General features: G+C 42.9%; 1 protein-coding gene across 2 annotated transcripts in view; it reads left to right on the forward strand.

Annotated features, from left to right (window-relative positions):
• The first annotated feature begins 269 nt into the window (after nucleotides 1-269).
• The window catches only part of LOC309552379 (acetylcholine receptor subunit epsilon-like), a 66,150-nt gene continuing 51,779 nt past the window's right edge, over nucleotides 270-14,640 (forward strand). The window contains exon 1 of one of the 2 annotated variants that reach the window (XM_082253323.1): nucleotides 270-428. In XM_082253323.1, the coding sequence (XP_082109449.1) occupies nucleotides 383-428 (46 nt within the window). In that variant the 5' untranslated portion in view covers nucleotides 270-382. The remainder of the gene's footprint in view (nucleotides 429-14,640) is intronic. The other variant, XM_082253322.1, reaches the window with a different exon arrangement.

Raw genomic sequence — 14,640 nt, forward strand, 5'->3', positions numbered from 1 at the left:
GAGGTAGCCACCATCCCTGCGCTACTGGAATTTGTTTTGGTTTTGCAATATAAATTCCCTTTTTTATATTTCTTTCTGTTAAGTAGCAGCATAGCTGTGATCATCTCCTGAAGCGCTGGGCATTGTCTACTGTTTCTCTGGGATTCTATAGGATCTGTGGGCAATTTGCTTAAACATGAAACCATGAGAAGGTCAATAATTGGTGACAGCTGCATGTGATCCTTGCCAGTGGGGACAAGCTCTTGGAGGGCAACCTCTGAAGATGATACTGTCTTCCATACGGAAATAACACATCCCATCTTTAAATATCTCCAAGCTTACTAGGCTCTCTGTGCTGCTGGCCCTTTGGAAAGAGACGGTCTCAGGAGCTGATAGTCTAAAGATGGGCGGCCAGCCTCCAATTTGGTTTCTACTTCCTCTCCTGTGCTGTAAGTCTACTGTTTACCTAATACATGTCTGTCTGTCTGCCTGTCTGTGTTTTAACCTACGATTCTGGTTAGAGGTTTAGTGAGCTGTTGGCTTGTAGATTAAAGGATCAGTTTGCCTAAAACTGACACTTGTACTGTGGGCAGCAGCTGGGGACATAAACTTCCAAACAATATGTTATGGCTGTGAGCTCTCTGGACTCGCGTCCTCATGTCCAAACACATAATGTGACCGTTATGACTTTGCCTGGTTGTATTTGTAGTGTTTATGTACAGCCGTGGCCAAAAATTTTAGGAATGACACAAATAATAATTTTCACAATGTCTTCTGCCTCAGTTTTTATGTCAATTTACTCCAGAATATTATGAAGAGTGATCAGATAAGTTGCAATTAATTACAAAGTCCCTCTTTGCCATGAAAAACATTTCCACTGCATTTGTGAAGAAGGCTTCAGGGTGCCCAAGAAAGTCCAGCAAGCGCCAGGACCGTCTCCTACAGTTGATCGGGACACCACCAGTGCAGAGCTTGGTCAGGAATGGCAGCCGGCAGGTGTGAGTTTATTGGCACGCACAGTGAAGAGAAGTCTTTCGGAGGTTGGCCTGGTGTCAAGAAGGGCAGCAAGGAAGCCACTTCTCTCCAGGAAAAAAAACAGGGACAGATTGCTTTTCTGCAAAAGGTACAGACATTGGATTGCTGAGGACTGGGGTAAAGTAATTTTCTCTGAAAAATCCTGGTCCGGAGAAGAAAAGGAGAGCGCTACCATCAGTCCTGTGTCAGGTCAACAGTAAAGCATCCTGAGACCATTCATGCTTGGGGATGCTTCTCAGCCAAGGGAGTGGAGCTCACTCACAATTTTGAACACAGCCATGAATAAAGAATGGTACAAAAACATCCCCCGAGAGCAACTTCTCCCAACCATCCAAGAACAGTTTGGTTAGGAACATTGCCTTTTCCAGCATGATGGAGCACATTGCCATAAGGCAAAAGTGATAACTAAGTTGCTTGCGGAACAAAACATCTAAATTTTGGGTCCATGGTCAGGAAACTCCCCAGACAAAATCTGAACTCCAAGCATTGATTATACAAGAATGGGCGGCCATCATTCAGGGTGTGGCCCAGAAGTTGATTGACAGCATGCCAGGGCAAATTGCAGAGGTCTTGAAAAAGAAGGGTCAACACTGCAAGTACTGTCTCTTTGTATAAACTTCATGTAATAGTATTTAATTAAAGTCTTTGACACTTATGAAATGCTTGTAATTATATAATTTTTGAACAAGCATAATAATGGGATTTTAATAGTGCCAACACACAGAGATTAGCAAAAAAATTTTTAAAAAAAGATATGGGGTATACAATTGCTCCCCACTAAAGCATTTAAAAGCAGTTTTATCCAATACACATATGCTTATACATAAACTGTGTCAGCCAGTAACAATGTTTTTTGCTTGACATGTTTCGCTTTCCTGCTTCTTCAGGAGCTGTAAAGCATGTGTAACATATGCCTATATCATGATCAGTTGAACACAAGTAGGAATCCTAGAGTTGATATAAAGAAGAGAGCCAGCACCTGCGGAGACAATAGATTGTAGGGAGAGCACACCCAATCAGGGTAAGCTTCAACTGTCGTCAGATAATCCTCCCAAATATAGGGAACCCAGTAGGAAACCCAAAGGTGTTAATTCAAAGTTGGATAGGTTGTTACAATAATAGATAAAAACAAGAAAGTCACTAAAGCACTCCCAAATTATCTGAGATGTCCCATCAAGGCACCAAGCATGAAGATATAACAGCAACCTCCGGTTCCAGGCAGGTGATGTAATTATACTTCAGTATACCATAGTAACATCTGATAAAAAGATCTAAAAACACTGAAGCAGCAGACTGTGAAAATTAATATTTGTGGCATTTTCAAAACTTTTGGCCAGGGCTGTGTGCAACAAGGAACTCTACAAGGTGGGTGGAAACGGCCAAATCGAGAGCACAGCCAGGAATTACAGCAGGGGGGTCTTGCCACAAGAAATAGTGTACCTTCTTCCGAAGGACTCCATCTGTAACTGAAGTATTTTTTTCTGAAGTGACCCCCTTCAAGACCAGGGCGGCCCTTTTAAAGGAAGAGAATGTAGGCTGCCTGCTGACCTGGACGTCATTCTGATTCCCTGGCTTTGATACTTTGATTTACTGACCTTGAATTAGGCAGATAAGAATTTCTGAATTCTCTCTGATTTTCCTGATCTGCATAAAAGGTCCTTGTCAGTGAGTATTGAAACCAGTAGGGTCAGCATTGCACGCCCGACAATTAGGATATACGGATACCAGACCATCACACCTTGTTGGACATTCCAAAACAATGGACAATAACCACTTCTGGACCGGAAGGTTTTACCCTCTTAATGACCAGGCCATATTTTGCAATAGGGCACTGCATTACTTTAACTAACAATTGCGCGGTTATGCAACGCTGTACCCAAATAAAATGAATGTCCTTTTTTCCCACAAATAGAGCTTTTTTTTGTGCTATTTGATCACCTGTGCGATTTTTAATTTTTGCGCTATAAACAAAAAAATAGCGACAATTGTGAAAAAAAACAAAAAAAAAAACAGCATTTTTTACATTCTGCTATAAAAGATTCCCAATGAAAAAAATGTCGAAATTCAATTTTTTTCATTCTTTAGGCCAATTTGTATTCTGCTACATACTTTTGGTAAAAAAAAATCCCAATAAGTGTATATTGATTGGTTTGCGCAAAAGTTATCGCATCTACAAACTAGGGGAAAATTTAGGTCATTTTTATTTATTTATTTATTTACTAGTAATGCCGGCGATCTGCAATTTTTAACAGGACTGCAACACTGTGGTGGACAGATCGGACACCTAACTGAGATTTTTGACACTTTTGGGGGGACCAGTGACATTTCTACAGTAATCAGTGCTAAAAATATGCACTGTTACTGCAATATTGACACTGGCAGGGAAGGGGTTAATACCAGGGGCGATCAAAGTGTTAAATGTGTCCCTAGGAGGTGTTTTCTAACTGTGTGGGGGGATGAGCTTACTGGATGAACACATGAGACCTGTGTTCCTAAATGGGAGGAACACAGGACCCCTGTGTTCATCACTGACAGAACAGCGGTCTGCCATGTTCACATCGGTAGACTGCCGTTCTGTCTCCACGGGGAGCGATCACGGGTGCCCAGTGGACATCGCACCCCCTGTCCCACGAAGCGACGTACAGGTTTGTAGTTTTGCAGGACAGAGCCAACCTGCCACAGTATAAGTATGGTGGCTGGTCGGCAAGTGGTTAATATTGAGTCAGGCCACCCTTTGCAGCTATAGTTGCCTCCACACTTTTAGGAAGGCTTTCCACAAGATTTTGGAGAGAATTTTTGTCCATTAGCCAGGTCAGGAACTGATGTTGAATGAGAAGACCTGACTTGTCATCCGTATTTCAATTCATTTTACAGGTGTTCAGTAGGGTTGAAGTCAGGGCTCTGTGCAGGCCATTAAACTTCCTCCACACCAAACTCATGCACCAATGTCTTTATGGAGTCAGCTTTGTACACAGGGACACAAGTCATGATGGAACAGAAAAGGACCTTCTCCACAATGTGGGCAGAACAAAATTGTCAACAATGTATGCTAAATTTTGACAAAAGAGATTGCTTGGATATGTGCTTGATGTCCAAAAGTGAGGTCCAACTTGTTCATGTGTGTTTGAAGGTCGCAAACTATGGCTGTATACTGTATTTTTTGAAAGGTTAATAAGAGGGGTTCACTTCACCCTACATGGGCATCAATGGCGTTTTGTTCACATTAAGTTTTTCTAGTCTTTTTAGTACACTGGCTTTTTTTAGTTACAAAGGCACACTCTGTTGTGTTGCCCCCCTAAAGTCTGAAGGACAGTAAACTGGCCCTTTGCTCAAAATGTTTGGAGACCCCTGCTCTGGGCGTTTGAGCAGGATAACTGAGCTGAAAAATGCCACATTAACAGACTTATTTAACCAATCATTAGTAACAGGAGTCGTCCCGGAAGATTGGAAATTGGCAAATGTCGTGCCCATTCACAAGAAAGGTAGTAGGGAGGAATAGAGCAACTATAGACCAGTGAGTCTGACATCAATAGTAGGCAAATTAATGGAAACCCTATTAAAGTATAGGATTGTGGAACATCTTAAATCCCAAAGATTGCAAGATGAAAAACAACATGGGTTTACTTCAGGGAGATCATGTCAAACAAATCTTATAGATTTTTTTGACTGAGTGACTAAAATAATAGACGGTGGAGGTGCAGTAGACATTGCATATCTAGATTTTAGTAAGGCTTTTGACACTGTCCCACATAGAAAACTTATCAATAAACTGCAGTCATTGAGCATGGACTCCCATATTGTTGAGTGGATTAGGCAGTGGCTGAGTGACAGACAACAGAGGGTTGTAGTCAATGGAGAACATTCAGAACAAGGTCATGTTACCAGTGGGGTACCTCAGGGATTTGTACTGGGACCAATTTTGTTTAATATCTTCTTAAGTGATATTGCAAAAGGCCTCGATGGTAAGGTTTGTCTTTTTGCTGATGACACAAAGATATGTAACAGGGTTGATGTTCCTGGAGGGAAACGCCAAATGGAAAAGGATTTAGGAAAACTAGAAGAATGGTCAGAACTCTGGCAACTGAAATTTAATGTGGATAAGTGCAAGATAATGCACCTGGGGCGTAAAAACCCAAGGACAGAATATAGAATATTTGACACAGTCCTGACATCAGTATCTGAGGAAAGGGATTTAGGAGTAATTATTTCAGAAGACTTAAAGGTGGGAAGACAATGTAATAGAGCAGCACGAAATGCCAGCAGAATGCTTGGATGTATAGGGAGAGGTATAAGCAGTAGAAAGAGAGAAGTGCTTATGCCGCTGTACAGAACACTGGTGAGACCTCACTTGGAGTATTGTGCGCAGTACTGGAGGCCATATCTCCAGAAGGATATAGATACTCTAGAGAGAGTTCAGAGAAGAGCTACTAAACTAGTACATGGATTGCAGGAAAAAACTTACCAGGAAAGGTTAAAGGACCTTAACATGTATAGCTTGGAGGAAAGAAGAGACAGAGGGGATATGATAGAAACTTTTAAATACATAAAGGGAATCAACTCGGTAAAGGAGGAGAGCATATTTAAAAGAAGAAAAACTACCACAAGAGGACACAGTTTTAAATTAGAGGGGCAAAGGTTTAAAAGTAATATGAGGAAGTATTACTTTACTGAGAGAGTAGTGGATGCATGGAATAACCTTCCTGCAGAAGTGGCAGCTGCAAATACAGTGAAGGAGTTTAAGCATGCATGGGATAGGCATAAGGCTATCCTTCATATAAGATAGGGCCAGGGACTATTCCTAGGATTCAGATATATTGGGCAGACTAGATGGGCCAAATGGTTCTTATGTGCCGACACATTCTATGTTTCTATGTTTCTATGTTTCTATGCCACAACGACCACTAGCGGCGGGGACCCTGTGCTGATAAAAGTTATTTGCTACATGCAGTGATCTTCTTGGGGCTTACCTTTGCACTTCTAATGGTGCCTATACATGTGCAGATCTAAACAGTCCTCAGATTTCCAAATTTTGTAGGCAAAATCAAATTGATTCAAAATCGTAAAATTTAAAGAAATTTTAGTAATGCACGTTTGGTTGTATTACAGAGGATTACATAGCTTAACCACTTGCCGACCGCTCACTCGAGCTCTACTGCGGCACAGTGGCTCGTTCCCTCGTAGACCTACGTCGCTGGACTCCTCCCCTTGTGGGCGGCGCATGCGCGCCGCCGGAGGCTCGCTCCCGCTGTATTCAGCCACAGCGGGAGTCGGGCCAGGGGAGGAGCAGTGGCGATCGCCGCTGCTCTTCCCCGATCGTCGGGGAATCGAGTTTGGGGATCCGCCCGCTTGTGTAAACAAAGTGGGTGGATCTCCTAAGTGACAGACAGTGACAGATTGCAGGGTTCAGCTTAGCTGAATTAACCCCTTCCCTGCCAGTGTCATTTTTACAGTAACAGTGCATATGTATAGCACTGATTACTGTAGTAATGTCACTGGTACCCCCAAAAGTGTCAAAAATGTCAGTCAAGGGTCCGATCTGTCCGCCGCAATGTCGCAGTCCCGCAAAAAAAAAAAAATTGCAGATCACCGCCATTATGCTTTAAAAAAAAAAACAACAAAAACAACATAAATCTTTCCCTTAGTTAGTAAACGCGATAACTTTTGCGCAAACCAATCAAAATGCGCTTATTGTGATTTTTTTTACCAAACATAGGTAGCAGAAAACAAATTGGCCAAAAATTTTAAAAAAATTTGATTTTTACATTTTTTTGGGGGGAATTTCATATAAAAAAAATGTGAAAAATATTGTTATTTTTTCAAAATTAACGCTATTTTTTTATTTATAGCGCAAAAAGTAAAAATCACAGAGGTGATCAAATACCACCAAAAGAAAGCTCTGTTTGTGGGAAAAAAAGGACGTAAATTTTGTTTGGGTACGTCGCCGCACGACCGCGCAATTGTCAGTTAAATTCGCACAGCGCCGAATCTCAAAAAGTGGCCCAGACGTAAGACAGCAAAATCCTCCGGTGGTAAAGTGGTTAATGCATGATCCTGGACTGTGACAACTGTCAGCCTGGTCTTCTTTGCTCCTTCCCCAGAACGTGGGTGTGGACTCTTACATCATCACATACAATGCATGATCAGCAGAGCCCCTGGTCCTTCATTGTACATGATGATGTGAGCAAAAGGGGGGCGGCAACAAAACTGGTGAGACCGGCGATAAGAGGAGCTTCACAATCGGAGCCAATGGAGAGAAACCTGCAGGATCATAGATGAAAGTAGTATTAAATCATTTTTTAGCTTAACACATTGAGCAAAATAAAATAAATATCCCCCAGTGAACTATTTATTGTTCTTACCCCCTGCACTTGCAGTTAACAACTTTCAAACAGAAAGAGTTAACAGTGGACAGCGCAGTCTGCAGCCAGTCTGTTATTTAGATGAACAGAGGGGGGAAGGGGAGAGAGGAGCAGGAGAGTGCCTTGCCATCCTAGGCTATGGGGCTGTGGGTTTCTATTGATGCACCCAATGTAGGGAGACACAACTCTAGTCCCTGCATGCAAGGGTGACACTATAGGATGCTGCAGGAGAAAGGAGCCACCCTGAAACAGGAAATCTGGGGCAGGGGTCATAACACCAGCTTAGATTTGAACATGGGAAAGGATTAACCCCCTATAAAAGCATTTCCTGCATTAAGGAGGGGGAGGGGTGTTGACGTTGGACATTTATTGTATGTAGAGTCCAAACTCCAGGAGAAACTTTATTTTTAAGTGAATGAGAGTCAGAACCTCTGCCAAATGTAATTATTGCTGCCTGTTCCCTCATTGGGGAGATTTGCACTTCTTGTACCGGTAGACCGTTAACAGAAAAATTCTGAATTTACATTGAATTGCTTGAATCATAATACATAGCCTGCTTCCAGAATAGAAACATTATAACTAGGGACAACAATGAAGCACTGCTCATATCTCTGTTGTACGTCAGGGGTCTCCAAACTGTGGCCCACTGGCCACCTGTGGCCTGCTACAAGAGTTTATCTGGCCCAGATGCAGTGTCTAGTGCAGGACCCTAATATATGGGAGTACTCCGATGGGAGACACTGACGTAAGGTAGGGGGGAGATTTGGATAGGGATCTGAATGCAAGGGGGAACTCTGAAGGGGACCGTGATTTATGGGGGGGGACCCTGATGTAAGGGGGGACCTAGATGGGGACTCTAATGTAAGGGGGCACTCTAATGAGGATCCATATGAAAGGGGAGGCTCTGATGGGGACCCTGATGTAAGGGGAGCTCTGATGTAAGGGGGAACTCTGATAAGGACCCTGATGTAAGGGGGGATTCTGATAAAGACCATGATGTAAGAGGGGGACTTAGATGGGCACTCTAATGTAAGGGGGCACTCTAATGAGGATCCATATGAAAGGGGAGGCTCTGATGGGGACCCTGATGTAAGGGGAGCTCTGATGTAAGGGGGAACTCTGATAAGGACCCTGATGTAAGGGGGGATTCTGATAAAGACCATGATGTAAGAGGGGGACTTAGATGGGCACTCTAATGTAACGGGGCACTCTAATGGGGATCCAGATGTAAGGGGAGGCACTGATGGGGACCCTGATGTAAGGAGAGCTCTAATGTAAGGGGGAACTCTGATAAGGACCCTGATAAAAGGGGGGATTCTGATAAAGACCATGATGTAAGGGGGGGATTAGATGGGGACTTTAATGTAAGGGGGCACTCTAATGGGGATCCAGATGTAAGGGAAGGCTCTGATGGGGACCCTGATGTAAGGGGAGCTCTGATGAAAGGGGGAACTCTGATAAGGACCCTGATGTAAGGGGGGATTCTGATAAAGACCCTGATGCAAGAGGGGACTCTGAAGGGGACCCTAATGTAAGTGGGACTCTGATGGGGACTATGATGTAAGGGGGGACCTGATAGGGACTCTGATGAAAGGTAGGACTCTGATAGGGACCCTGGTGTAAGGGAGAATTTGATATAAGGGGGAACTCTGGTGGGGACCCTGAGGTAAGGAGGGCCCCTAATGTAAGGGAAACTCTAATGTACAGGAAGGAGGATGCTGGCGGGGACCCTGATGTAAGGGGGGACTCTGATGTAAGGGGAACTCTGATGTAAGGGGGGACTGACTCTAATGAGAACACTAATGGAAGGGAGTGTGAGCTGGAGCGTCGCAGAAATCACAGGTCCCTGCTCCTCCAGAACCTCTCCTTAACACTAGATACTGTTCCTGCCATATGGGAAAACTGTCCCTACGCTAACCACTCGCAGAATGCACGCAAAGTCAGGTGGGTGTGCCTTAAATAAGCACTGCCCTCACCCAAGATGACTTTCTTTCCTTCTGTATTGCTGCTCCACCTATAAGCACCTCCTACAGAGGGGAGTACAGACTGCACTTACCTAAAAGGGGACTCTGATGGGAACACTAATGTAAAGGGGACTGAAGAGGACTCTGATTAGAGAGGTGCAGACCTGAATTTATTTTTGTTCCACTTTTATTAATAGCTCAAGTTTATCTGGTATTTCTTTGCTTTGTTCTACTGAAGTTCTTTCTCTGTTCCTCTGAATTTTATTCATTCATTTATAAAACACATTTTTTTTGGCCATGAATTTTTGTAAAATATATAACGTCGTCCTCCTACTAGAACATTTGCAGACCCCCGTTGCACACAATCAAAAAAAGTAAATGAGAAATTGCACTGTAAATATAATAAAAAATGAAATAAAGAAAACTGCCAAATGCCAAAGCCCACAAATAAAACTCTCACCTCGCGCTTAAATATAAATTATAAATAGTCGTATCCTGCTTCAATAAATAGTAAGTGAGACAACTGCAAGCATACAAATAACGATTGCATACTAAGAGGATTTTTTTTTAAATAATCTGCTTAGCTGTTCATCCATCCAAACAGCATGCAAATTCCTTCTGTGTTAATGAGTCAAAATCCAATGTTCTCCTGCTACATTCCCTGCAGATTAAATGTGTGAATGGGGAAAACATTGCGATATGGCCAATAGATAGCGCTGTCAACGATGAGAAATAAGTATGTTCCTTAGCTCCACCTAGTGGCCATAATGGAGTATTTTATTCATTCACACATTCGATCTGCAGAGATTAAAGCCTGAGGACATTTGAATTTTCCACATTCATATGGATCAAATTTACATGCAAATATTTTATAAATACAACCCTATGTATTAAACAGACCCTAAAATATAGGAGGGTAGATTTCTTCCTTTATATTATATTTCTACCAATACTGTTATAGATTTTATTTTATTTGAACCAAGCTGGGTACCTGTGGGTATTGGGTGAGGTCTACCTGAATCAGTTTCTGCATGAAAGTGAATGTCAGGGCAAACCCCCCCCCCCCCCCAAAAAAAAAAAAAAAATACTTCTCTGCAATACATTCACATTGCAAGTAAAAAAAAAAAAAACCTGTCGATCTGCCAGAAATATTAAGCTCCTAACCTTCTGTTTGGGCTGCAACCCAACCTTGACAGCCCTGCTTGCTGGACTACGTAGCACCGAACCCCCACTCTCTGTTCCTCTTCACATTCGTACAGTGCAATGAGATCCAACTGTCCAGCACCTCAGGAATAAATGACCTATCAAAGGTGAGTATCTTCCTGCTACTCACTTCCCCAGACTCTTACAATTTTATTTTACCTACATAAATCAAATTGAGCAATATGTGTATCAGCGCTGCTCTAGATATAAATACATAAATAAATAAATTAATAAATAATGAAAAGTTCTTCTAAGTGATAAATATAAAGTGCCAAGTGCAAAATTTAACAATACATAAATATCAATGCATGTGCATAATTCATCAAAAATGAATAATAGTAGTAATAAATAAGCAAAATAATCCTTGTGATAATCAATAAATTCATAAAATAGTCCTTGTGATAATAGATGAATAAAGTGCCAGTGCTGCAAATCAGGTTGTTGTCACTCAGTGCTCCCCTCCTGTGTCCCCACTCACCAAACAGATGGGGAAACATAAGTTGCGACTCAACGTTAAGGACCTTTACTTATCGTTTTCATATGGTGTGCCGATCTTTTATAAAGAAGGTCCTCAGAGTGGTAACTCCCCAGTTAGGATATATGTAATTGAAGAGAGATCTCCATAGCGTAAAATGGTATTTTATTCAAAGGTAAAAACAAATAATCCACTTACATAGAATTACAATGCAATGTGCTTGTTCAATCCGTGTGGAGAGCACCACCTCGGCGTGCGTTCCAAACACCGGAAATTACGTCAGATGCTAAATTCCTGCTTTACGCGTTTCGCCCCTCCCACTGGGCGTCATCTGAAGCTGGAATAAGCATTGTGCATCCGGCTTATATACCCAAGTCTCCTCCTACTACACCCGCTCCATATTGCTACACCTAGTTATATTCGGCACGCGCCTAGCATCAGAAATACACAGTATTATCCACAGGGAGGAATAATTTTGCAAGTAAGAGCAGCGCTGATATTTACACCATATATATCAAAATGAGTCCAATAAAACTTTCCAACACCTCTGTGTCTTCTTTTTGCTTCCTAATAAGAAGACACAGAGATGGTGGTGTTGTAAAGCTTTATAGGACCCATTTTGATATATGTGGGTGACAAAATCCAGTAAGTCTGGGGAACTGAATGGCAGGAAGATACTCAACTTTAATAGATGAAGGAGTTGTAAAGTGTCAACATTTTTCACCTCAATGCATTGTATGCATTAAGGTGAAAAACCTTCTTGGTTGCAGCTGCTCCCCAGACCCCCCGTTATTCTTACCTGTACCCGAACGTTCCAGTGATGAGCATGAGCCCAGCAGCACCAGATGCTGACTCGGGTCCTCATTGGATAGATTGATGGCAGCAGGAGCCATTGGCTCCCGCTGCTGTCAATCAAATCCAGTGACACAAGAGCGGGGGGGGGGGGGCTGAGTCCTGTTGTCTGTGTCAATGGACGTAGCAGCAGGACTCGGGAGCGTGCCCGCATAGGTGCCCCCATGGAAAGCGGCTCTCTGTGGGGGCTCCCGATGAAGCGGAGGAGTCAGAAGCGACGCTGGGGCACCCCAGAAAAGGGGGATTGGGCTGCTCTGTGCAAAACCCTTGGACAGAGCAGGTAGGTATAACATGTTTGTTATTTAAAAAAAAAAAACGTTTACAAATCATTTTAATTAATTCCTGAGGCTCTGAACAGTGGGATCTAATTGAACTGTAATACAGGGCTGTTGATGGCTTTTTTTTAGCAGCTGGGGGTTGACATTGAAAGCACCTGTGCACTGGTGGGCATGTAAACCGATTCGTACAGTACAACCTTGACTTCCATTAGCCTTTCACACAGAGTCTTCATCATTAGAAACTGACCTCACAGGAACTGCCACTACAAGAGTTTTACAAGCCTGGTTCTCAACCACTGGATCGTGGTCCATGGCTGGGCCACTGCCTCCCTTCTACTGGGACTTCAGCTAGCTGCCGACCCCTCAACTTCCCACAGTGCCTCCTAGCTTCCATAGTGTCATCCAACCTCTCACCGGTCAGTCCAATGACCCTCTAGTTTCCACAGGGCACCGCATACTCTCCAGCTTGCTGCAGAACTTCCAACTCCCTATACTGCCCCCCAGTCCCCGCAATGCTCTCCAGTCTCCCACAATTCCCCTGCAAAGCCAGCTCCAGAGAAACAATCACATACAGTTGCTCCCCAGCTTCCTCTTCTGCAGAGTCCCCTAACCCCCTCCAAAACCTTCACAACCCCCCCCCCCCCCACCAACAGTGACACCCAGCCCCACCCAGAGCATTATGGCTTTCCAAACTTTCAATGCACATTTATCATTCCCATATTTTTATTGTGGGAGTCTAAACTTTTCTTAAAATGTCAGGGCATGGAAAGTTTGGGGAGAATTTACCAGTCACTGGTCTCTATTAGGTTGAGAAGCACTGATCTAGAAGAAGAAAGGGAGGTTTGAGTATAACTTTGGGCCTTGCCTGGGAATACTCTTTAAGAACCAGGGACTGAATGTTTTATGATGCAGGGTGGTTTGGTCACATTTTTGGTATAAAATGCCCTCATGCTTTGGTGGTTAGAAGCCAAACGTACAGTGCCTTGCGAAAGTATTCGGCCCCCTTGAACTTTGCGACCTTTTGCCACATTTCAGGCTTCAAACTTAAAGATATAAAACTGTAATTTTTTGTGAAGAATCAACAACAAGTGGGACACAATCATGAAGTGGAATGAAATTTATTGGATATTTCAAACTTTGTTAACAAATAAAAAACTGAAAAATTGGGCGTGTAAAATTATTCAGCCCCTTTACTTTCAGTGCAGCAAACTCTCTCCAGAAGTTCAGTGAGGATCTCTGAATGATCCAATGTTGACCTAAATGACTAATGATGATAAATAGAATCCGCCTGTGTGTAATCAAGTCTCCGTATAAATGCACCTGCACTGTGATAGTCTCAGAGGTCCGTTTAAAGCGCAGAGAGCATCATGAAGAACAAGGAACACACCAGGCAGGTCCGAGATACTGTTCTGGAGAAGTTTAAAGCCGGATTTGGATACAAAAAGATTTCCCAAGCTTTAAACATCCCAAGGAGCACTGTGCAAGCGATAATATTGAAATGGAAGGAGTATCAGACCACTGCAAATCTAAACTTTCAGCTCATACAAGGAGAAGACTGATCAGAGATGCAGCCAAGAGGCCCATGATCACTCTGGATGAACTGCAGAGATCTACAGCTGAGGTGGGAGACTCTGTCCATAGGACAACAATCAGTTGTATACTGCACAAATCTGGCCTTTATGGAAGAGTGGCAAGAAGAAAGCCATTTCTTAAAGATATCCATAAAAAGTGTTGTTTAAAGTTTGCCACAAGCCACCTGGGAGACACCAAACATGTGGAAGAAGGTGCTCTGGTCAGATGAAACCAAAATCTAACATTTTGGCAACAATGCAAAACGTTATGTTTGGGGTCAAAGCAACACAGCTCATCACCCTGAACACACCATCCCCACTGTCAAACATGGTGGTGGCAGCATCATGGCTTGGGCCTGCTTTTCTTCAGCAGGGATAGGGAAGATGGTTAAAATTGATGGGAAAATGGATGGAGCCAAATACAGGACCATTCTGGAAGAAAACCTGATGGAGTCTGCAAAAGACCTGGGACTGGGACGGAGATTTGTCTTCCAACAAGACAATGATCCAAAACATAAAGCAAAATCTACAATGGAATGGTTCACAAATAAACATATCCAGGTGTTAGAATGGCCAAGTCAAAGTCCAGACCTGAATCCAATCGAGAATCTGTGGAAAGAACTGAAAACTGCTGTTTACAAACGCTCTCCATCCAACCTCACTGAGCTTGAGCTGTTTTGCAAGGAGGAATGGGCAAAAATTTCAGTCTCTCGATGTGCAAAACTGATAGAGACATACCCCAAGCGACTTACAGCTGTAATCGCAGCAAAAGGTGGCGCTACAAAGTATTAACTTAAGGGGGCTGAATAATTTTGCACGCCCAATTTCTCCGTTTTTTATTTGTTAAAAAAGTTTGAAATATCCAATATATTTCGTTCCACTTCATGATTGTGTCCCACTTGTTGTTGATTCTTCACAAAAAAT

Source organism: Pelophylax lessonae (genome assembly GCF_965119305.1).
Source record: "Pelophylax lessonae genome assembly, chromosome: 4".
Lineage (NCBI taxonomy): Eukaryota > Metazoa > Chordata > Amphibia > Anura > Ranidae > Pelophylax > Pelophylax lessonae.